The following is a 22,777-nucleotide window of genomic DNA, read 5'->3' on the forward strand; positions in this document are numbered from 1 at the left end:
CGAGTTCCATGGCTGACTTCCGCCCTCCACTTCAGCAGTTCAGGAGGAAGGAAGGAGAGTAACCACTGCCTTGACATCACAGCAGTCAAATGTTGCTCTTCAGAGGCCACACAACAGCTCCGATAGGTGAGTTCCATGGCTGACTTCCGCCCTCCACTTCACCAGTTCAGGAGGAAGGCAAACGTCACTCTCTTGAGGCCACGAAAACAGCTTCAGGAGGCGTGTTCTGAGAGTGGCTTGCAAATGTTACTCTTCAGAGGCCACACAACAGCTCCGATAAGCAAGTTCTGTATATACACAAGTGGATGAAACGACCCCAACAGGAGGAGGAGGACCGTGGATGGACAGGACTCAACGACCGACCAACAGCCACACACCACAAGGAGATGACCTGAGGAGGAGGAGGAGGAAGGGAAGGAGGAGGAGGAGGAGGCTGAGGAAGGGTTAAGCTAAGGAAATGTCACACACTAAAATGTCGTATATACAGTGTTGTGGGCGGGGCGGACATGATTGGTGATGGGTGATGAATGGGGGGGGGAGGGGGTGCCAGGGGGATATGATTGTTCTTGCACATGTCCTGGGGCGGAGGCGGCGGAGGTGGAGGCGAGTCCCACGTTGAGCGGAAGAGCGGAAAGAGCGTGCGGAAGACAAGACTGGGAGAGGAGACGAATGTGGAGGAGGTGGAGGAGGAGAGAGAGAATCCTGAGAGAGACATTCCTCCGTGGAGAGAAACAGCGGCGGCGGAGGGAGGGAGGGAGCGACAACCCATAACCAACGCACACACGCACACACACACACCGCCCCTCAGCCCCAGGCGTCGATAGCGTCCACTGGGGGGGAGGAGGTGGGACAGGGGGAGACACCAGGGCGTAAGCAAACATCCCACTTTCAGGAGGTCCATACATGTCCGGCACTGTGCACGCCCCCTGTGGCACTGCGGGGGGGGGGAGGTGACGAGGGGGGGATCTGGGGGCAGCACCGGCAACCATGCGACGAGATAACGTGTGTGAGGGCGCGAGGGGGGGGCTGTCGGTCTGTCCGTTGGTCCGCCGGCGAGGCAACTACACAGCCGCTCCATTGCTCAGGAACGTGTGGGTTGGGGATTCCGTCTCCGTTCCTGAGGACAAGAGACAGGGGGGTGAGGGAGAGACGCACAACACCTCTCCTCCTCACACCTCCTCCTCCTCCTCCTCCTTCCTCTCGGCTGCCTCAACCCACACTCTGAGCATCTGCAAGAAACCATGAATGAGATTAGAGACTGGGCAGGGTGGGAGGGGCTGGCTACGGTGATGTGCGTCAATGGTTAAGATCAAGATAGCGTCAATATTTCGTCAAGGTTAACATACACATTACCACTGAGGCCAAGTTCACGCTGTGCCGAGTCTGGCCCATGACAACCTAGCAAAAAGTTTTGTTTAGTCGGCGCAACATCTGTGGTCATATGCTGGAGGGAGACAGATGGGGAAGGAATTATAGGAAAGTTTTGTTTAGTCGGCGCAACATCTGTGGTCATATGCCGGAGAGAGACAGAAGGGGAAGGAATTATAGGAGAAGGGAAAGTTTGGTTTAGTCAGTGCAACATCTGTGGTCATATGCCGGAGAGAGACAGAAGGGGAAGGAATTATAGGAGAAGGGAACAGACCCCAGGAGACGGGACACAACCCTCGATTAATACCTGGTACCCATTCACTGCTGGGTGGACAGGGGCGTAGGGTATCGGAAAAGCCGCCCAAATTTTTCCACTACGCCCGGACAAACTAGCAACTCAGGCTACACGAGGTCTTGGGTGTGTAATTAGCGGGCTTTTTTTAATGCACTTTTCGTTGCCCTTGAACCGTTTCATTTGTTGTAAAAAATAAATAAATAAATAAATAAATAAAAAGTTGATGTGAAAGTGTCTCGAAATGATCGGCGGATACTTCTCTCTCTCTCTCTCTCTCCATCTATCTGATTATCTGAAACGTGTCTGGTACAAGTCCGTGTGTGAAACTAATTTTGACTGCACACATGTATAGAATTAGTTAAGTGTACATGAGTGAGGTGTTTGTTTATCTTTATTCTTTACTCTCTCCCTCTGTGTGTAATTCACCTCCTGGTTTGCTGCGGGTCAGACATCCAGCCGCTCCCCTACGAAAGACCACAGAGCTCGTAGTACCGATCTTTGGGCAGGACCGAGACACTCACACACAGCACACCGCCACAACGAGGTCACAACTCCTTGCCTGACGTCGCGTACCTACTCACTGCTGGGTGAACAGGGACTACACGGGAAGGAAGATAAACACAACTTATCTTCACCCGGCCGGGGAATAGAACCACGGTCCTTCTGGTTGTGAGGCAGACGCTCTATCCACTGAGCTACCAGGCCGTGTGTGTGTGTGTGTGTGTGTGAGTGGGCCTAAAATTCGCTGGGTTGTCGTGGTCCAGACTCGGCACAGTGTGGATTTGGCCCTTAGAGATGACGAGACAGCCTTACCTTAGCCTCATCAATACATGCAAAGGAAACTAAGAATTAAATGAGTTCCTGCTGAAGACTTGTGAGGTGAGGAAATTACCGAGACATCATGAAACATCCCTTGCACTCCTCCTCCACCAGACACCTTTAAATGCATTGTAAAAAGTGTAGAGAGAGGAAGATTTGCCCTGAGTTATGGAGACACTGAAGGGCGATCTCTTGCTGGGGTGACGCTGAGCTAATCCTTGAGAGAAATAATTAGAGGGAAACAGAGGATTATGGAGCGACATTGAGCTAATCCTTGAGAGAAATGATTAGGAGAAAACAGAGGATTATGGAGTGACGCTGGGCTAATCCTTGAGAGAAGTGATTAGAGGGAAACAGAGGATTATGTAGGAAGTAAGCAGCTCACACACCCATGAACACACACACACACACACACACACACACACACACACACACATTAAACCCAAAAATAAAATAAATAAATAAAACAGGAAGAAAATGAAGAAAACGTCACTCATCCAAGCTCCCCACCCCCCCACCCCTGCCCCTCTCCTATACCCCCCTACCCCCTAATATAAGGAAAAAAAAGAAGGAAAGAAGAAAGGAAAAAGAAAATAAAAGAGAACTGAAGACAGAGAAGAAGAAAAAAGACAATTATTGGTGTGGTATTGGGAAACCTATCCTCTCGAAATTGACCCCCTCTGTCGCCCGCCTCTTTGGATTCTGGAGCGGCTGGCTTTTTTTTATATTATTGTATCCTTTTCTTTGTGCCTTTGAGCTGTCATGCCTAGTAGTAGTAGTAGTAGTAGTAGTGGTAGCAGTAGTAGTAATACCGAATCTAATACTGCATCGGCCATAGCAAGGAGGGCGAAAAATCAACGCTATAAAAATCAGATCACGCCTCACCGTTGGAGTTCCCCGAGGTGCCGTTCTGTGCCCCGCCCGTGCCGCCGCCGCCGCCGCCCCGGTACTGCGGCGCGGGTCCCCATATCCGCACGGTGGCGTCGTCGGACACGGAGGCGATCATGGAGGGGTAGACGGGGTTCCAGGTGACGCAGTTGACGGTGCGCGAGTGACCCGAGAGTGTGACCACTGGCAACTCACGCTTGTGGTGCCAGATGTATACCTTGTTGTCTGCCGGGGAGGGAGGGAGAGAGAGAGAGGGATGGTGAATGTAAGGAAAAATACACTTTGTTGTCTACTGGGGAGGGAGTCAGAGAGAGAGAGGGATGGTGAATGTAAGGAAAAATACACTTTGTTGTCTGCCGGGGAGGGAGTGAGAGAGAGAGGGATGGTGAATGTAAGGAAAAATACACGTTGTTGTCTGCTGGGGAGGGAGGGAGAGAGAGGGATGATGAATGCAAGGAAAAAATATACCTTGTTGTCTGCCCGGGAGAGAGAGAGAGAGAGAGAGAGAGAGGGGGAGGGGGGGATGATGAATGTAAAGAAAAAAATTAGCGCAAGGGAAGATCATAGAAGCAAAATGAGAGGACTTCTAACCATAATTCACAGCCTATCGTGTGTGTGAATCCTCTGAACCTAACCTAACCTAACCCCCTCCCCTCCGTACCTTCACTCCCCAAAGGAATGGCAAGGAAAGTAAGATTATAGAAGCAAAACGAGAGGACTTCAAACCATAATTCACAGCCTATCGTGTGTGTGAATCCTCTGAACCTAACCTAACCTAACCCCCTCCCCTCTGTACCTTCACTCCCCAAAGGAATGGCAAGGAAAGTAAGATTATAGAAGCAAAACGAGAGGACTTCAAACCATAATTCACAGCCTATCGTGTGTGTGAATCCTCTGAACCTAACCTAACCTAACCCCCTCCCCTCTGTACCTTCACTCCCCAAAGGAATGGCAAGGAAAGTAAGATTATAGAAGCAAAACGAGAGGACTTCAAACCATAATTCACAGCCTATCGTGTGTGTGAATCCTCTGAACCTAACCTAACCTAACCCCCTCCCCTCCGTACCTTCACTCCCCAAAGGAATGGCAAGGAAAGTAAGATTATAGAAGCAAAACGAGAGGACTTCAAACCATAATTCACGGCCTATCATGTGTGTGAATCCTCTGAACCTAACCTAACCTAACCTAACCTAACCTAGCAGAGTCGCCCTCCGTACCTTCACTCCCCAAAGGAATGGCAAGGAAAGTAAGATTATAGAAGCAAAACGAGAGGACTTCAAACCATAATTCACGGCCTATCACGTGTGTGAATCCTCTGAACCTAACCTAACCTAACCTAACCTAGCAGAGTCGCCCTCCATAACTTCACTCCCCAAAGGAATGGAAAGGAAAGGAAGATCATAGAAGCAAAACGAGAGGACTTCAAACCATAATTCACGGCCTATCATGTGTGTGACAATCCTCTGAACCTAACCTAACCTAACCCCCTCCCCTCCGTACCTTCACTCCCCAAAGGAATGGCAAGGAAAGTAAGGTTATAGAAGCAAAACAAGAGGGCTTCAAACCATAATTCACTGCCTATCATGTGTGTGAATCCTCTGAACCTAACCTAACCTAACCCCCTCCCCTCCGTACCTTCACTCCCCAAAGGAATGGCAAGGAAAGTAAGATTATAGAAGCAAAACAAGAGGGCTTCAAACCATAATTCACTGCCTATCATGTGTGTGACAATCCTCTGAACCTAACCTAACCTAACCCCCTCCCCTCCGTACCTTCACTCCCCAAAGGAATGGCAAGGAAAGTAAGATTATAGAAGCAAAACGAGAGGACTTCAAACCATAATTCATCGCCTATCTTGTGTGTGAATCCTCTGAACCTAACCTAACCTAACCTAACCTAGCAGAGTCGCCCTCCATAACTTCACTCCCCAAAGGAATGGAAAGGAAAGGAAGATCATAGAAGCAAAACGAGAGGACTTCAAACCATAATTCACGGCCTATCATGTGTGTGACAATCCTCTGAACCTAACCTAACCTAACCTAACCCCCTCCCCTCCGTACCTTCACTCCCCAAAGGAATGGCAAGGAAAGTAAGATTATAGAAGCAAAACAAGAGGACTTCAAACCATAATTCACGGCCTATCATGTGTGTGAATCCTCTAAACCTAACCTAACCCCCTCCCCTCCGTACCTTCACTCCCCAAAGGAATGGCAAGGAAAGTAAGATTATAGAAGCAAAACAAGAGGACTTCAAACCATAATTCACTGCCTATCATGTGTGTGAATCCTCTAAACCTAACCTAACCTAACCCCCTCCCCTCCGTACCTTCACTCCCCAAAGGAATGGCAAGGAAAGTAAGATTATAGAAGCAAAACGAGAGGACTTCAAACCATAATTCACTGCCTATCATGTGTGACAATCCTCTGAACCTAACCTAACCTAACCCCCTCCCCTCCGTACCTTCACTCCCGGAGGCGATGAAGTTCTGGTAGTCTCCCCCGAAGCAGGAGTGGATGGTGTAATGTCCCTGCGTCAACCCTCGGAACTTGCGCACCAGAGTTCTGTTGCGCAGGTCCCAGAGGTGGACGCCCTGACTGGCCACGTTGAGCAGCGCATAGTTCCCGGTCTGGTCCAGGGTGAACGACATGATGCTGTGGTCCTCTTGGATGCTGCGGAGGAAGGGTGATTAGGGTGCGTGAGAGGTTGAAGATATGTAAGATTCAGTTTTGGAAAGGCTTGAATTCGTAACGCTTATAGTTATGGAGACAGGGATACGCTACATCTATAGTTTTTGTAAGACTCAAATACGTAGCTTCTATAGTTTACGTAAGACTCAAATACGTAACCTCTATAGTTTTGGTAAGATTCAAATACGTAACATCTATAGTTTACGTAGGACTCAAGTACGTAACCTCTATAGTTTTGGTAAGATTCAAATACGTAACCTCTATAGTTTTGGTAAGACTCAAATACGTAACATCTATACTTTCCATAAGACTAGGATACCAGCATTTATAGTTTTTGTAAGACTCAAATACATAACATCTATACTTTCCATAAGACTAGGATACCAACATTTATAGTTTTTGTAAGACTCAAATACGTAACATCTATACTTTCCATAAGACTAGGATACCAGCATTTATAGTTTTTGTAAGACTCAAATACGTAACATCTATACTTTCCAAAAGACTAGGATACCAACATTTATAGTTTTTGTAAGACTCAAATTCGTAACCTCTATACTTTCCATAAGACTAGGATACCAGCATTTACAGTTTTTGTAAGACTCAAATTCGTAACCTCTATACTTTCCATAAGACTAGGATACCAACATTATAGTTTTTGTAAGACTCAAATTCGTAACCTCTATACTTTCCAAAAGACTAGGATACCAACATTTATAGTTTTTGTAAGACTCAAATTCGTAACATCTATACTTTCCAAAAGACTAGGATACCAACATTTATAGTTTTTGTAAGACTCAAATTCGTAACATCTATACTTTCCAAAAGACTAGGATACCAACATTTATAGTTTTTGTAAGACTCAAATTCGTAACATCTATACTTTCCATAAGACTAGGATACCAACATTTATAGTTTTTGTAAGACTCAAATACGTAACCTCTATACTTTCCAAAAGACTAGGATACCAACATTTACAGTTTTTGTAAGACTCAAATTCGTAACCTCTATACTTTCCAAAAGACTAGGATACCAACATTTACAGTTTTTGTAAGACTCAAATTCGTAACCTCTATACTTTCCAAAAGACTAGGATACCAACATTTACAGTTTTTGTAAGACTCAAATTCGTAACCTCTATACTTTCCAAAAGACTAGGATACCAACATTTACAGTTTTTGTAAGACTCAAATACGTAACATCTATACTTTCCATAAGACTAGGATACCAACATTATAGTTTTTGTAAGACTCAAATACGTAACCTCTATACTTTCCATAAGACTAGGATACCAGCATTTACAGTTTTTGTAAGACTCAAATACGTAACCTCTATACTTTCCATAAGACTAGGATACCAACATTTATAGTTTTTGTAAGACTCAAATTCGTAACCTCTATACTTTCCAAAAGACTAGGATACCAACATTTACAGTTTTTGTAAGACTCAAATACGTAACCTCTATACTTTCCATAAGACTAGGATACCAACATTTACAGTTTTTGTAAGACTCAAATACGTAACCTCTATACTTTCCATAAGACTAGGATACCAACATTTACAGTTTTTGTAAGACTCAAATACGTAACATCTATACTTTCCAAAAGACTAGGATACCAACATTTATAGTTTTTGTAAGACTCAAATTCGTAACCTCTATACTTTCCAAAAGACTAGGATACCAACATTTATAGTTTTTGTAAGACTCAAATTCGTAACCTCTATACTTTCCAAAAGACTAGGATACCAACATTTATAGTTTTTGTAAGACTCAAATTCGTAACATCTATACTTTCCATAAGACTAGGATACCAACATTATAGTTTTTGTAAGACTCAAATACGTAACATCTATACTTTCCAAAAGACTAGGATACCAACATTATAGTTTTTGTAAGACTCAAATACGTAACATCTATACTTTCCAAAAGACTAGGATACCAACATTTATAGTTTTTGTAAGACTCAAATACGTAACATCTATACTTTCCATAAGACTAGGATACCAACATTTATAGTTTTTGTAAGACTCAAATACGTAACCTCTATACTTTCCATAAGACTAGGATACCAACATTATAGTTTTTGTAAGACTCAAATACGTAACATCTATACTTTCCATAAGACTAGGATACCAACATTTATAGTTTTTGTAAGACTCAAATACGTAACCTCTATACTTTCCATAAGACTAGGATACCAACATTTACAGTTTTTGTAAGACTCAAATACGTAACCTCTATACTTTCCATAAGACTAGGATACCAACATTTATAGTTTACGTAAGACTCAAATACGTAACCTCTATACTTTCCAAAAGACTAGGATACCAACATTATAGTTTTTGTAAGACTCAAATACGTAACCTCTATACTTTCCATAAGACTAGGATACCAACATTTATAGTTTTTGTAAGACTCAAATACGTAACATCTATACTTTCCATAAGACTAGGATACCAACATCTATAGTTTCCGGAGGCTCAGAACCCCATTACTTACATATTATGGTCCTGAACCTCCTCAAAGTGGTAGCCTCGGATGCGGTGGTGTGTGTCCGAGGCCAGAACAGTCTTGCCGTCGTTCTGTATGGCGAGACATTGCACGCGTACCCCCTCCCACGAGTCAAGGATCTGCCCCTCCAAGTCGCACTGGTAGAACTGACCTCGCATCCCCCCGCACACGAACTTCCGGGAGTCCTGCGAAGGGAGAGAGAATGAGAGAAGGAAAACAGGAGAGGAAAGAAAGTTGGAAAGTTTGGTTTAGTCGGCGCAACATCTGTGGTCATATGCCGGAGAGAGACAGAAGGGGAAGGAATTATAGGAGAAGGGAAAGTTTGGTTTAGTCGGCGCAACATCTGTGGTCATAAGCAGTAGAGAGACAAAAGGGGAAGGAATTATAGAAGGGAAAGTTTGGTTTAGTCGGCGCAACATCTGTGGTCATATGCCGGAGAGAGACAGAAGGGGAAGGAATTATAGGAGAAGGGAAAGTTTGGTTTAGTCGGCGCAACATCTGTGGTCATATGCCGGAGAGAGACAGAAGGGGAAGGAATTATAGGAGAAAGGAACAGACCCCAGGAGACGGGACACAACCCCCGATTAATACCTGGTACCCATTCACTGCTGGGTGGACAGGGGCGTAGGGTATCGGAAAAGCCGCCCAAATTTTTCCATTCCGCCCGGGAATCGAAACCAGGCTCTCTTGGTTGTGAGCTGAGTGTGCTAACCACTGCACCACGAAGCCCCCAAAGGAAATGGGAAGGGAAGGAGAGCAGAGGTGGTGAGTGAAGAGAGAAAGAATGACCTCACTTTGTTGTATAGAAAGTCTCATTAGTAAGGAAGCATATATGAGTTTTCTGAGTCAAGACGTATAGTGACTGTTTGGGGTTTTGTTAGGTTAGGTTTAGGGTATCTTCAAACACATGATAGCCAGCACCTTATGGTATACATCAACAAATAATGACCTCACTTCCTCGCATAGAAAGTCTCATAATTAAGGAAGCATATATGAGTTTTCTGAGTCAAGACCAATAGTAACTGTTTGGGGTTTTGTTAGGTTAGGTTAGGTTAAGTTTAGGGTATCTTCAAACACATGACAGCCAGCACCTTATGGTATATATCAACAAAGAATGACCTCACTTTGTCGCATAGAAAGTCTCATTAGTAAGGAAGCATATATGAATTTTCTGAGTCAAGACGTATGGTAACTGTTCGGGGTTTTGTTAGGTTAAGTTTAGGGTATCTTCAAACACGTGATAGCCAGCACCTTATGGTATAAATCAACAAAGAATGACCTCACTTTGCTGTATAGAAAGTCTCATTAGTAAGGAAGCATATATGAGTTTTCTGAGTCAAGACCTATAGTGACTGTTTGGGGTTTTGTTAGGTTAGGTTTAGGGTATCTTCAAACACATGATAGCCAGCAACTTATGGTATAAATCAACAAAGAATGACCTCAATTTGCTGTATAGAAAGTCTCATTAGTAAGGAAGCATATATGAGTTTTCCGAGTCAAGACGTATGGTAACTGTTTGGGGTTTTGCTAGGTTAGGTTAGGTAAGGAAGCATGGGTAAATTTTCCGAGTCAAGACGTATGGCAACTGTTCGGGGGTTTTGGGGGTTACCTTATGCCAGGCTGCACAGGTGAGTGAGTCATCAGGGGAATTAGACACCTTGCAGATCTGTTCCCCTCTTTCTGTGTCCCAAACCTGAAACACAGACACACACAGAGACAGATTAGACAGACTGGTATATTGACAAATGGCTGGCGATCACAACATAGCTTAACCCCTTGACTGACAGAGGGGAGAGGAAGGAAGGAAGAATGGGAGAGAGAGACAAGATTAAGGAAGGAAAAGGGAAGGAAAGAAAGGAATGGAGGAGGAATGAAGAAAGATTAGGAGAGAGAGAGAGAGAGAGAGAGAGAGAGAGAGAGAGAGAGAGAGAGAGAGAGAGAGAGAGAGAGAGAGAGAGAGAGAGAGAGAGAGAGAGAGAGAGAGGAACAACCCAAAACTAAAAAAAAGGGGAAAAAATCGAAATGGACAAAAAAAGACAAAAATTGGACCAAAAAAGTAAAAAAAAATGAGATTAGAAAAGAATAGAGAGAGAGAGAGAGAGAGAGAGAGAGAGAGAGAGAGAGAGAGAGAGAGAGAGAGAGAGAGAGAGAGAGAGAGAGAGAGAGAGAGAGAGAGAGAGAGAGAGAGAGAGAGAGAGAGAGAGAGAGAGAGAGAGAGAGAGAGAGACAGGAACAACCCCAAAACTAAAAAAACAAAAGAAAAACAAAACAAAGAAAACGAGACGAAAACGAGACGAAAACAAAACGCGTTGAGACGAGACCCACCATGAGCTCGGCCGCCTCCTCCTGCAGACATACGATGAGCTTGACGCTGTCGGGGCTCCAGGCGAGGTAGACCACCCCATACGAGTGTCCGTCCAGGGTGAACCGCCGCGTCACCGTCAGCTGGTCCTGGGGGGGGAGGGGAGGGGGGGGGGGGGGTGAGAACGGTGGGTGTGTGTTTTGCCTATTGTTGTTGTTGTTGTTGTTTTTATTTATTTTACGGCGAGGGAAAGGAAAGAAAAAACTGTGTCGGAAAATAAGGGATAATGAGTTTTTTTTTGTGTGTGTGGTTATGAGAATGTAGGAAGGAAGGAAGGAAGGAAGGAAGGAAAGGAAGGAAGGAAGGAAGAGTAGGGTAGGAAATAGGAATAAAAAGGAAGGAAAGAAGGAAGGAAAGAAAGGAAGGAAGGAAGGAAGGAAGAGTAGGGTAGGAAATAGGAATAATGAAGGAAGGAAGGAAATATGTGAGAAAAAGGGAGGAAGGAAAAAGAAAGAATGGAGAGAAGGAAGGAAGGAAGGAAGAGGAAGGAAATAAGAACAGAGAGAGAGAAAGGAGGGAAGGAAGGAAGGAAGGAAAAAGAAAGAATGGAGAGAAGGAAGGAAGGAAGGAAGGAAGGGATGGAAATAAGAACAGAGAGAGAAAGGAGGGAAGGAAGGAAGGAAAAAGAAAGAATGGAGAGAAGGAAGGAAGGAAGGAAGGAAGGGAAGGAAATAAGAACAGAGAGAGAAAGGAGGGAGGGAAGGAAGGAAGGAAAAAGAAAGAATGGAGAGAAGGAAGGAAGGAAGGGAAGGAAATAAGAACAGAGAGAGAAAGGAAGGAAGGAAGGAAAAAGAAAGAATGGAGAGAAGGAAGGAAGGAAGGAAGGAAGGGTAGGAAATAAAAAGAGAGAAAGGAAGGAAGGAAGAAAAAAAGGAAAAAGAAAGAATGGAGAGAAGGAAGGAAGGAAGGAAGGAAGGGTAGGAAATAAAGAGAGAAAGGAAGGAAGGATGAAAAAAAAAAGGAAAGGAAAAAGAAGGAATGGAAGAAAGAGTGAACATGGAGAATAGACAAAATGATGATGAGCCTACCACACACACACACACACACACACACACACACACACCAAGGATTAACTCACAGGATCGACCTCCCAGATGATGACGGTGGAGTCCTTGGATCCCGTGGCAAGCTTGGATCCATCAGGGCTGAAGCGCGCGATCCACACCTCATCGCAGTGGTCGGAGAGTACCTGGATGGTGGTGCCGGGGAAGGCGTTGCGCGGGCAGGAGTGGTCCATCAGCAGCGACCCGCCTGAACCCAGCACCTGTAGGGTAAGGGAGCGTTGAAATGTGTTATCCGTCCATGTATTTCTCCTCATTACATTTTTATTTTTATTTTTGCATCAGAGGACATGGCTCAAGGGCAATAAAATGAGTGCAAATAAAAAGCCTGCTGCTCGTCGCTCCCATAAACGATAAAAGTAACATCCTTCTCCCACACTCAGTTTCCTCTTCTACGAACTCCCATGCGCCATATGACCTAACCTAACCTGACCTTGCCTGCCCAATCCCAGCAGACGTAACCTAACCTAACCTAACCTAACCTAAGCTAAGGTCAGTCAATGAATCAGCCTAACTTAACCTAGTCTACCAAACCTAACCTAGCCTAACTTAACCTAGTCTACCAAACCTAACCTAACCTAACTTAACCTAGTCTACCAAACCTAACCTAACCTAACTTAACCTAGTCTACCTAACCTAACCTAACCTAACTTAACCTAGTCTACCTAACCTAACCTAACCTGACCTTGCCTGCCCAATCCCAGCAGACGTAACCTAACCTAAGCTAAAGTCAGTCTATGAATCAGCCTAACTTAACCTAGTCTACCTAACCTAACCTAACCTGACCTTGCCTACCCAATCCCATGTGCCATATGACCTAACCTAACCTGACCTTGCCTACCAATCCCAGCAGACGTAACCTAACCTAACCTAAAGTCAGTCTATGAATCAGCCTAACTTAACCTAACCTAACCTAGCCTAACTTAACCTAGTCTACCTAACCTAACCTAACCTGACCTTGCCTGCCCAATCCCAGCGGACATAACCTAATCTAACCTACCCTAAGCTAAGGTCAGTCAATGAATCAGCCTAACTTAACCTAGTCCACCTCACCTAACTTAACCTGTTGGATGTGGATTTCCTACAGTCAGACCTCGCCAAGCTTAATTTCCCCTTCTCTTAACCTAACCAAGCTTATCTAACCCTAACCAAACTTAACCTAACTTAATTTGCCCTTCTCTTAACCTAACCTAACCTAACCTAACCTAACCAAGCTTATCTAACCCTAACCTAACTTAACCTAACTTAAACTCCAACCTAACCTAACCCAACCAAGCTTATCTAACCCCAACCAAACATAACCCAACTTAATTTCCCTTCTTAACCCAACCTAACCCAACCTAACCAACCAAGCTTATCTAACCCCAACCAAACTTAACCTAACTTAATTTCCCTTCTCAACCCAACCTAACCTAACCTAACCTAACCAAGCTTATCTAACCCTAACCAAACTTAACCTATCTTATTTTGCACTTCTCTTAACCTAACCTAACCTAACCTAACCTAACCAAGCTTATCTAACCCTAACCTAACTTAACCTAACTTAATTTCCCCTTCTCTTAACCTAACCTAACCTAACCTAACCAAGCTTATCTAACCCTAACCTAACTTAACCTAACTTAATTTCCCCTTCTCTTAACCTAACCTAACCTAACCTAACCTAACCAAGCTTATCTAACCCTAACCTAACTTAACCTAACTTAATTTCCCCTTCTCTTAACCTAACCTAACCTAACCAAGCTTATCTAACCCTAACCTAACTTAACCTAACTTAATTTCCCCTTCTCTTAACCTAACCTAACCTAACCTAACCTAACCAAGCTTATCTAACCCTAACCTAACTTAACCTAACTTAATTTCCCCTTCTCTTAACCAAACCTAACCTGACCTAACCAAGCTTATCTAACCCTAACCTAACTTAACCTAACTTAATTTCCCCTTCTCTTAACCTAACCTAACCTAACCTAACCTAACCAAGCTTATCTAACCCTAACCTAACTTAACCTAACTTAATTTCCCCTTCTCTTAACCTAACCTAACCTAACCTAACCTAACCAAGCTTATCTAACCCTAACCTAACTTAACCTAACTTAATTTCCCCTTCTCTTAACCTAACCTAACCTGACCTGACCTTGCCTGCCCAATCCCAGCAGACGTGACCCACCTGGCTGTCTGTGTAGGTATTGTGGTAGGCGCACTGTGTCTTCTGCTGCTCCACGGCCTGTAGAATCAGTGTTTCCAGCCTGCCGGGGGGAGAGGAAGGAAGGTTAAGGATGGGAACGAAAGGGGGAGAGAGAGAGAGAGAGAGAGAGAGAGAGAGAGAGAGAGAGAGAGAGAGAGAGAGAGAGAGAGAGAGAGAGAGAACCCAAAACCATGAGGGAAAAGAAGAGGAAGAAGGGAAGGAAAAAGAAGAGAGGAAAGAGAACCAAAAAAAAAAGAAAGGAAGGAAAGGAAATGAGAAGAGAAAAGAGGAGAGAGAGAGAGAGAGAGAGAGAGAGAGAGAGAGAGAGAGAGAGAGAGAGAGAGAGAGAGAGAGAGAGAGAGAGAGAGAGAGAATTAAAGATAGACAGATAGATAGTTATACAGAGAGAGAGAGAGAGAGAGAGAGAGAGAGAGAGAGAGAGAGAGAGAGAGAGAGAGAGAGAGAGAGAGAGAGAATTAAAGATAGACAGATACATATATAGATAGATATAGTTATACTGAGAGAGAGAGAGAGAGAGAGAGAGAGAGAGAGAGAGAGAGAGAGAGAGAGAGAGAGAGAGAGAGAGAGAGAGAGAGAGAGAGAGAGAGAGAGAGAGAGAGAGAGAGAGAGAGAGAGAGAGAGAGAGAGAGAGAGAGAGAGAGAGAGAGAGAGAGAGAGAGAGAGAGAGAGAGAGAGAGAGAGAGAGAGAGAGAGGAAGAACCCAAAACAACAAAGGAAAAGAAGAGGAAGAAGAAAAAGAAAACGAAAGAAAAAAAAAACAAGAGAAATCACCCCATTCAAACATCCCTCCACCGCCCCAAAGTGAAAACCCAAGGCCATTGATGTTGACGTCCGCGTACCTGTGTGGAGGCAGCATGATGGAGGGCGGCAGGAAGTGCTGTAGGCGGTCCATCAGCTCCTTGCGGGACTCCTTGCCCTTCCCGGACCAGCGCGCCGCCTTACGTAGCTCATCGGGGTTGGACATAAACATTAGGCTGCAAGAGGGAGGGGAGGTTACAAGGGGTGAGGCGCCAGGAGCTGAGAGGTTGGTTCACACACAAAGAGGAGGAGGTTAACTTTCTATGGGTATTAAGGGTAGGGAAGAACACAGAGAAAGCAGGCTAACTTTATCTGGGTATCTCTCAAGCAAGGACAAAGAAATAAGATTGATTCACACACAAAAAGAGGAGGAGGTTGGCTTTCTATGGGTATTAAGGGAAGGGAAGAACACAGAGAAAGCAGGCTAACTTTATCTGGGTATCTCTCAAGCAAGGACAAAGAAATAAGGTTGATTCACACACAAAGAGGAGGAGGTTAACTTTCTATGGGTATTAAGGGTAGGGAAGAACACAGAGAAAGGAGGAGGTTCAAGAGAGGAGGTTAACTTTCTCTGGGTATCTCTCAAGCAAGGACAAAGAAATAAGGTTGATTCACACACAAAGAAGAGGAGGAGGTTAACTTTCTATGGGTATTAAGGGTAGGGAAGAACACAGAGAAAGGAGGAGGTTCAAGAGAGGAGGTTAACTTTCTCTGGGTATCTCTCAAGCAAGGACAAAGAAATAAGATTGATTCACACACACAAAGAGGAGGAGGTTAACTTTCTATGGGTATTAAGGGTAGGGAAGAACACAGAGAAAGGAGGAGGTTCAAGAGAGGAGGCTAACTTTCTCTGGGTATCTCTCAAGCAAGGACAAAGAAACAAGATTGATTCACACACAAAAAGAGGAGGAGGTTAACTTTCTATGGGTATTAAGGGTAGGGAAGAACACAGAGAAAGGAGGAGGTTCAAGAGAGGAGGTTAACTTTCTCTGGGTATCTCTCAAGCAAGGACAAAGAAATAAGGTTGATTCACACACAAAGAGGAGGAGGTTAACTTTCTATGGGTATTAAGGGTAGGGAAGAACACAGAGAAAGGAGGAGGTTCAAGAGAGGAGGCTAACTTTCTCTGGGTATCTCTCAAGCAAGGACAAAGAAATAAGGTTGATTCACCCACAAAAAGAGGAGGAGGTTAACTTTCTATGGGTATTAAGGGTAGGGAAGAACACAGAGAAAGGAGGAGGTTCAAGAGAGGAGGCTAACTTTCTCTGGGTATCTCTCAAGCAAGGACAAAGAAATAAGGTTGATTCACCCACAAAAAGAGGAGGAGGTTAACTTTCTATGGGTATTAAGGGTAGGGAAGAACACAGAGAAAGGAGGAGGTTCAAGAAAGCAGGCTAACTTTCTCTGGGTATCTCTCAAGCAAGGACGAAGAAATGATTGATTCACACACACAAAGAGGAGGAGGTTGGCTTTCTATGGGTATTAAGGGTAGGGAAGAACACAGAGAAAGGAGGAGGTTCAAGAGAGGAGGCTAACTTTATCTGGGTATCTCTCAAGCAAGGACAAAGAAATAAGATTGATTCACACACAAAGAGGAGGAGGTTAACTTTCTATGGGTATTAAGGGTAGGGAAGAACACAGAGATAGGAGGAGGTTCAAGAGAGGAGGTTAACTTTCTCTGGGTATCTCTCAAGCAAGGACAAAGAAATAAGATTGATTCACCCACAAAAAGAGGAGGAGGTTAACTTTCTATGGGTATTAAGGGTAGGGAAGAACACAGAGAAAGGAGGAGGTTCAAGAGAGGAGGCTAACTTTCTCTGGGTATCTCTCAAGCAAGAACAAAGAAATAAGATTGATTCACACAAAAAGAGGAGGAGGTTAACTTTCTATGGGTATTAAGGGTAGGGAAGAACACAGAGAAAGGAGGAGGTTCAAGAGAGGAGGTTAACTTTCTCTGGGTATCTCTCAAGCAAGAACAAAGAAATAAGATTGATTCACACACAAAAAGAGGAGGAGGTTAACTTTCTATGGGTATTAAGGGTAGGGAAGAACACAGAGAAAGGAGGAGGTTCAAGAGAGGAGGTTAACTTTCTCTGGGTATCTCTCAAGCAAGAACAAAGAAATAAGGTTGATTCACACACAAAAAGAGGAGGAGGTTAACTTTCTATGGGTATTAAGGGTAGGGAAGAACACAGAGAAAGGAGGAGGTTCAAGAGAGGAGGCTAACTTTCTCTGGGTATCTCTCAAGCAAGGACAAAGAAATAAGGTTGATTCACACACAAAGAAGAGGAGGAGGTTGGCTTTCTATGGGTATTTAGACCTAGATATACAAACTTCCTTAGGCCTACTCCACTGCCCACCACTGACCTGGAGAGTTGGTGCACCCTCTCCATGTTGTGTTGTAGTGGCGTGACCTGGGAGCGAAGGCAGGTCAGGGCCTCCATCGCCTGCCCACTCTCCAGGAGCTCCAGGTATTTCTGTTCCAGCAGCAGGAATCGCATCTCCTGGAACGGGAGAACATCTGTGGTCATATGCCGGAGAGAGACAGAAGGGGAAGGAATTATAGGAGAAGGGAAAGTTTTGTTTAGTCGGCGCAACATCTGTGGTCATATGCCGGAGAGAGACAGAAGGAAGGAGTTAGGAGAAGTTTTTTAACATCTGTGGTCATATGCCGGAGAGAGACAGAAGGGGAAGGAGTTATAGGAGAAGGGAAAGTTTTGTTTAGTCGGCGCAACATCTGTGGTCATATGCCGGAGAGAGACAGAAGGGGAAGGAGTTATAGGAGAAGGGAAAGTTTTGTTTAGTGGGCGCAACATCTGTGGTCATATGCCGGAGAGACAGAAGGGGAAAGAATTATAGGAGAAGGGAAAGTTTGGTTTAGTCGGCACAACATCTGTGGTCATATGCCGGAGAGAGACAGAAGGGGAAGGAATTATAGGAGAAGGGAAAGTTTGGTTTAGTCGCCGCAACATCTGTGGTCATATGCCGGAGATAGACAGAAGGAAGGAATTATAAGAGAAGGAAAGTTTGGTTTATCGGTGCAACATCTGTGGTCATATGCGGAGAGAGACAGAAGGGGAAGGAATTATAGGAGAAGGAAAGTTTGGTTTAGTGGCGCAACATCTGTGGTCATATGCGGAGAGAGACAGGGGGGACGGAATTATAGGAGAAGGGAAAGTTTGGTTGAGTCGGCGCAACATCTGTGGTCATATGCCGGAGAGAGACAGAAGGGGAAGGAATTATAGGAGAAGGGAAAGTTTGGTTTAGTCGGTGCAACATCTGTGGTCATATGCGGAGAGAGACAGAAGGGAAGGAATTATAGGAGAAGGAAAGTTTGGTTTAGTCGGCAACATCTGTGGTCATATGCCGAGAGAGACAGAAGGGAAGGAATTATAGGAGAAGGGAAAGTTTGGTTTAGTCGGCAACATCTGTGGTCATATGCCAGAGAGAGACAGAAGGGAAGGAATTATAGGAGAAGGAAAGTTTGGTTTAGTCGGCACAACATCTGTGGTCATATGCGAGAGAGACAGAAGGGAAGGAATTATAGGAGAAGGGAAAGTTTTGTTTAGTGGGCGCAACATCTGTGGTCATATGTCGGAGAGAGACAGAAGGGAAGGAATTATAGGAGAAGGAAAGTTTGGTTTAGTGGCAACATCTGTGGTCATATGGAGAGAGACAGAAGGGAAGGAATTATAGGAGAAGGGAAAGTTTGGTTTAGTGGGAACATCTGTGGTCATATGCTGGAGAGACAGAAGGGGAAGGAATTATAGGAGAAGGAAAGTTTGGTTAACATCTGTGGTCATATGCTGGAGAGAGACAGAAGGGAAGGAATTATAGGAGAAGGAAAGTTTTGTTTAGTCACCGCAACATCTGTGGTCATATGCGGAGAGAGACAGAAGGGGAAGGAATTATAGGAGAAGGGAAAGTTTGGTTTAGTGGGCAACATCTGTGGTCATATGCGGAGAGAGACAGAAGGGAAGGAATTATAGAAGGAAAGTTTTGTTTAGTGCAACATCTGTGGTCATATGCCGGAGAGAGACAGAAGGGAAGGAATTATAGGAGAAGGAAAGTTTTGTTTAGTCGGCGCAACATCTGTGGTCATATGCCGGAGAGCGACAGAAGGAAGGAGTTATAGGAGAAGGAAAGTTTTGTTTAGTCGGCGCAACATCTGTGGTCATATGCCAGAGAGAGAGACAGAAGGGAAGGAATTATAGGAGAAGGAAAGTTTGGTTTAGTCGGCAACATCTGTGGTCATATGCTGGAGAGAGACAGAAGGGCAATGAATTACAGGAGAAGGGAAAGTTTTGTTTAGTCGCAACATCTGTGGTCATGTTGAGAGACACAGAAGGGGAAGGAATTATAGAAGGGAAAGTTTGGTTTAGTCGGCGCAACATCTGTGGTCATATGCCGGAGAGAGACAGAAGGGGAAGGAATTATAGGAGAGGGAAAGTTTTGTTTAGTGGGCGCAACATCTGTGGTCATATGCCGGAGAGAGACAGAAGGGGAAGGAATTATAGGAGAAGGGAAAGTTTTGTTTAGTCGGCGCAACATCTGTGGTCATATGCCGGAGAGAGACAGAAGGGGAAGGAATTACAGGAGAAGGGAAAGTTTGGTTTAGTCGGCGCAACACCTGTGGTCATATGCCGGAGAGAGACAGAAGGGGAAGGAATAATAGGAGAAGGGAACAGATGCCAGGAGACGGGACACAACCCCCGATTAATACCTGGTACCCATTCACTGCTGGGTGGACAGGGGCGTAGGGTATCGGAAAAGCCACCCAAATTTTTCCACTCCGCCAGGGAATCGAACCCTTCTTGGTTGTGAGCCGAGTGTGCTAACCACTGCACCACGAAGCCCCCGCTGGATGAATGGCACGCGTAATGGAATGGCGGAAGGGAGAATGGATGAACGGATTAGGCTGGCACTCGTAAAGGAATAATGGAAGGGGGAACTTGAATGGATTTGATTTCGCACACATGACCTTATTCAATACAATACCCCCACCCCCCCCTCAAGCCCTGACCCCTTCGGCACTGACCTTAACCTCATGACTGCAGATTTCCTACAGTCAGACCCCCCCCCCACCCCCCACCCGGCACTGACCTTAACCCCATGACTGCGGATTTCCTACAGTCAGACCCCCCCCCCCCACCCCCCACCCCACCCGGCACTGACCTTAAGGCTGTTGGCATCATCCAGCATGTTCCGCAGTTCACTGAGTGCCGCGTCAGCCTTGGCCCACTCCCCCTCCATGACGCAGTGCCGGAAGCGGGCTGCGGCGGGGTGGTCGAGGCGGCACCCCGACTCTGACATGAGCAGGTCGGCACTCCTCCTGGGGGTCAAAGAGGCACTGGGTTAGGGGTCAAGTTAGGTCAGGCTGATTTTTGTTATTTTTTATTTTTTTGATAGGAGAAAGTCAAGGGCAAATATAGCAAAGGAAAGGCTAGGTTAGGTTAGGTAAGGCTAAGTTGGGTTAGGTTAGGTAAGGCTAGGTTAGGTTAGGTAAGGCTAGGTTAGGTTAGGTTAGGTCAGGCTATGCTAGGTTGATTTTTATAACAATTTTTATTTTTTATTTTACATCAGAGGGGGCAGAAAAGGGAAGGCTAGGTTAGGTTAGGTAAGCTTGGTTAAGTTGGGTTGGGTAAGGCTAGGTTAGGTAAGGCTAGGTTAGGTTAGGCTAGGTTAAGTAAGGCTAGGTTAAGTTAGGCTAGGTTAGGTAAGGCTAGGTTAAGTTAGGCTAGGTTAAGTAAGGCTAGGTTAAGTTAGGGTAGGTTAGGTTAGGTTCATTTTTATAACAATTTTTTTCCTTTTATTTTACATCAGAGGAGGCAGAGAAGGGAAGGCTAGGCTAGGTTAGGCTAGGCTAGGCTAGGCTAGGTTAGGTAAGGCTAGGTTAAGTAAGGCTAGGTTAGGTAAGGCTAGGTTAGGTTAGGCTAGGTTAGGTAAGGCTAGGTTAGGTAAGGCTAGGTTAGGTAAGGCCAAGTTAAGTTAGGTAAGGCTAGGTTAGGTTTGGTAAGATAGGTTAGGTTAGGTTAGGTTGGGTAAGGGAAGGTTAGGGAAGGGACAGCAAGGTTAGGTTAGGAAAGGTTAGGTAAGGCTAGGTTAGGTTTGGTAAGATAGGTTAGGTTAGGCTAGGTTAGGTTAGGTTAGGTTAGGGTAAGGGAAGGTAAGGGAAGGGACAGCAAGGTTAGGTTAGGAAAGAGATTAATAAAGGAAATAGGAAAGATGGATTGACGAAATTAAGGAAGGAAAGAAATAGGATAGACTGAATAAAGAAAGGAAGGATGGATTGAAGGAAGGATGGAGAGGAAAAAAGTTTGATAAAAGGAAAGAAAAGAAAGAAAGGAAGGAAGGAAGGAAGAAAGTACTGATAGAATGAAGGAAGAATGGACAGAAAGGAAAAAAGTTTGATAAAAGGAAAGAAAAGAAAGAAAGGAAGGAAGAAAGGAAGGAAGGAAGGAAGAAAGTACTGATAGAATGAAGGAAGAATGGACAGAAAGGAAAAAAGTTTGATAAAAGGAAAGAAAAGAAAGAAAGGAAGAAAGAAAGAATTTAGAGAAGGAAGGAAGTAATGAAGAATAAAATGAAGGAAAAGGAAGGGAAGAAAGAAGAAGAAGGAAGAGGAAGAAGGAGAAAAGAAGGAAGGAAGCAATGAAGAATAAAAGGAAGGAAGAGGAAGGGAAAGAATGAGGAAGAAGAGGAGGAGGAGGAAGAAGATGAAAGGGAGAAGGGGAAAAAAAGGAAAGAAAGAAGGAAGGAGGAAGAGGAGGAGGAGGAGGAGGAGGAGGATGAAAGGGAGAAGGGGAAAAAAAGGAAAGAAAGAAGGAAGGAGGAGGAGGAAATGAGAGGAGGAGGAGGAGGAGGAGGAGGAGGAGGAAGAAGAGAGGAGGAGGAGGAGGAGGAGAAAAAGTATAAAAAAATAATTAAACAAAGAAAATCACAAAGGAAAAAAAAATAATGTCATAATTCTCTCCATTGCCTCGTCATTCTCTCTCTCTCTCTCTCTCTCTCTCTCTGTGACTCATCATTTCTAACTCTCCCAAGCTGTCTCTATGGCTCATCTATTTTGGGTCTCTCTCTCTCTCTGTACCCAAATCCCTTTGTCTCTCTCTCTCTCTCTGTACCCAAAGCGCTTTCTTTGTCTCTCTCTCTCTCTCTCTCTCTCTCTCTCTCTCTCTCTCTAAAGCAATGTCATTCTCAACAAACTATGACTTAACAGGTGTGTGTGTGTGTGTGAGAGAGAGAGAGAGAGAGAGAGAGAGAGAGAGAGAGAGAGAGAGAGAGAGAGAGAGAGAGAGAGAGAGAGAGTAGACATAAGAAAAATCACAAGGAGAAATTATATTAGGAAAAAGAAGGAAGGAAGGAAAGAAAGAAAGAAAGAAAGAAAGGAAGGAAGGGAAGGATGGAAAGGAAGGATGGAAAGAAAGAAAGAAAGAAAGGAAGGAAGGAAGGATGGAAAGGAAGGAAGGAGGATCTGACACCTTTTAACACAATGACTAAGGGTGTTTGATGCTTTATATAGGAGGATGAATCTTATTGTTTTCCTTTTTCTTTCTCTTTATTTCATCTATTATTTTTTCCTTTCCCTTCCCTTCTCCTTCCTTTCCCTTTCTCTCTCTTCCCATCCTTTCCCTTTCTCTCTCTTCCCATCCTTTCCCTTCCCTTCCCTTTCTCTCTCTTCCCATCCTTTCCCTTCCCTTCCCTTTCTCTCTCTTCCCATCCTTTCCCTTCCCTGCCCTTCCTCTCCTTCCCTTCCCTTTTAACTTTTCTCTAATTCGTGTTAA

At 44.6% G+C, this 22,777-nt stretch overlaps 1 protein-coding gene across 6 annotated transcripts in view; it reads right to left on the reverse strand.

The window, feature by feature from the left end:
* Positions 1–22,777, reverse strand: part of LOC126984438 (WD repeat-containing protein 26-like) — a 26,619-nt gene continuing 3,842 nt past the window's right edge. For 5 of the 6 annotated variants that reach the window (XM_050838064.1, XM_050838067.1, XM_050838065.1 and 2 more), the window contains 11 exons: positions 20,169–20,325; positions 17,361–17,497; positions 15,035–15,169; positions 14,157–14,235; positions 12,010–12,195; positions 10,895–11,020; positions 10,179–10,262; positions 8,558–8,754; positions 5,831–6,039; positions 3,368–3,595; positions 1–1,117 (listed from right to left, as the gene is read on the reverse strand). In XM_050838064.1, coding sequence (XP_050694021.1) covers positions 1,062–1,117; positions 3,368–3,595; positions 5,831–6,039; positions 8,558–8,754; positions 10,179–10,262; positions 10,895–11,020; positions 12,010–12,195; positions 14,157–14,235; positions 15,035–15,169; positions 17,361–17,497; positions 20,169–20,325 — 1,594 coding nt within the window. In that variant the 3' untranslated portion in view covers positions 1–1,061. Of the gene's footprint in view, positions 1,230–3,367; positions 3,596–5,830; positions 6,040–8,557; positions 8,755–10,178; positions 10,263–10,894; positions 11,021–12,009; positions 12,196–14,156; positions 14,236–15,034; positions 15,170–17,360; positions 17,498–20,168; positions 20,326–22,777 lie in introns of all 6 variants that reach the window. The other variant, XM_050838068.1, reaches the window with a different exon arrangement.

This window comes from Eriocheir sinensis, chromosome 57 (genome assembly GCF_024679095.1).
Source record: "Eriocheir sinensis breed Jianghai 21 chromosome 57, ASM2467909v1, whole genome shotgun sequence".
Classification (NCBI taxonomy): domain Eukaryota; kingdom Metazoa; phylum Arthropoda; class Malacostraca; order Decapoda; family Varunidae; genus Eriocheir; species Eriocheir sinensis.